Source organism: Oratosquilla oratoria, chromosome 20 (genome assembly GCF_046742065.1).
Source record: "Oratosquilla oratoria isolate Oo_2021 chromosome 20, ASM4674206v1, whole genome shotgun sequence".
NCBI classification, from domain to species: Eukaryota; Metazoa; Arthropoda; class Malacostraca; order Stomatopoda; family Squillidae; genus Oratosquilla; species Oratosquilla oratoria.
This window is the reverse complement of record NC_134796.1, coordinates 155027-156884: the sequence shown is the minus strand read 5'-3', so window position 1 is coordinate 156884 and position 1858 is coordinate 155027. Positions and strand designations below refer to the sequence as shown.

At 41.4% G+C, this 1858-nt stretch overlaps 1 protein-coding gene across 1 annotated transcript; it reads right to left on the bottom strand.

Moving 5' to 3' along the window:
• Positions 1 to 288: 288 nt before the first annotated feature.
• LOC143036016 (serine/threonine-protein kinase Chk1-like) lies at positions 289 to 1254 on the bottom strand. The gene has a single exon (XM_076203273.1). The coding sequence runs from the start codon at positions 1252 to 1254 to the stop codon at positions 289 to 291; it is 966 nt and encodes a 321-aa protein (XP_076059388.1).
• Positions 1255 to 1858: the final 604 nt, after the last annotated feature.

Below are 1858 nucleotides of genomic sequence, written 5' to 3'. Positions count from 1 at the left end.
AGCTTCACCAAGATCAGTAAACTTATCATTTCAGCAAAGGATTTAAGTTTTCAATATTCCTTGATATGTTTTACAAATCAGTTTGAGGGTGGAAACTCAAATAATGAAAATAGACACTCACTGCACCAGGTATTGTGAACACAACTGCATGCAATTATAGGTTTGTGGTAATATTCATTCAGCTGAGGGAAGCCTTCTGTAGCCAAAGGCTTAAGATAATAGTATGATCCTCTCAAATGTTTAATGAGAAAGGGTTCCAGGCGATATTCGTTCAAGAGCGGGACTTGCTCACTGTCCGCAGAGGCTTCTCCAGCCAGATAATCTTTTCAGGGGATCAGGTTCCAGGAGAAGACTCACAAGCGTTCTTGAGGTTTTGTTCAGTTTTTTCCAGGCTTCTTTCTTATATATCCCCTTGTTCTTCTCGGCCCACCTTCTGTAATTCTTATCCTTGGGGTCTGCCTTTGCCCAGGGCTTTCTTCTGGTCATCATGTTGAAGAAGATGACGCCACAAGCCCACACGTCGACAGGAGGGCCAAGGTAGCTCTTCTCGTGGCACTGTAGTACTTCCGGTGCCATGTAAGGTCTAGTGCCCACCTTTCCAGACAGTCGGGTTTCTTCGCCGTTCTTAATGAAGAGACAGGCAAGACCGAAGTCAGAGATCTTTAAGACCTTATCTTTGGTCACAAGAAGGTTGTCTGGCTTCAGATCTCTGTGAGCGACGCCTCTCGAGTGTATGTATTTGACGCCGTCCAACAGTTGTTTGAAATAAGATTTGACCTTTTTCTCACTTAGGACATTAATGTTGCTCGTCATGTTTCCTCTGGAGCAGTACTCCAGGTATAGGCACAACGTAATGACCCTCTGTTCCCAGCAAAACAGCTTGAGCACATTCGGGTGGCTCATCTGTATGTGGATCATTTCCTCCGACCTGAATCCATGTTCCGAAGGCCGGCGAGAAACGACCTTGCGAGCAATAAGCGCCTTTCTCTTTTTATTTTCGAATAAGAAAACTTTGCCAAATCCTCCTTGCCCAAGAACCCCAACTCTAGTCCAGCCTGCAGTGAATATGTAACGATTTACTGTTTCTTCGTTTTCCTTCATGACTTTGTCGCAGTGAGTCAGGGTGGCGGGCATCGAGGCAAAGGTTGTAGTTCGGCCGAAGTCCATTCCTCTCGAAGTCGCAGTCTTTTCTTTTCGGCGGATGTTGAACTCTTGGAGGCAGCGACACAAGGCGAGAAACAGTTGGACGATCATCTTGAAGAAGTAGATTCCTACAACGACTCAAGTTCCGAGGCCCAAAGGCGATACTCGCAAAGAGTCAAGAAAATATCGCAGATATGTGGTCACTTGGTGCGCCTGGGCTGATCTTCGGAAGGACGAAGCATTTGGTAGGATCACAACATATGTATTCTCTCTCTCTCAAAGGATTACAAAGGCGGAGCATGCCGACAGGAGACCTTTTGGTCCATATCTAGGTCGGATGCGAAAAAAAATCATATTAATAATAAAACAATAAATAAAAACTATAATAATGTAAATAACAAATAAAATGCATAAATAAATGCATAGGTATAGTTAAATAATAAACAAACAGGTAAATAGTAAATAATAATAAATTGACATATAACTAATAATAAATGAAAATCAGACAGACAAATGATAAAAAAATAATGATAATAATGTAGAATAAATTATCTCGAATTATGACAAAAGAAACAATATAGATTTAATATATCTAGACTTTGCAAAAGCTTTTGATACAGTCCCACACGAAAGACTACTTACTAAATTAGCTTTGCATGGAATAAGTGATAGCCTATTAGGTTGGACTAGTAATTGGTTGAATGGTCGAAAACAG

Coding starts and splice junctions, on each gene's coding strand:
- LOC143036016 (XM_076203273.1), bottom strand. CDS start 1,254: ATGATCGTCCAACTGTTTCTCGCCTTGTGTCGCTGCCTCCAAGAGTTC.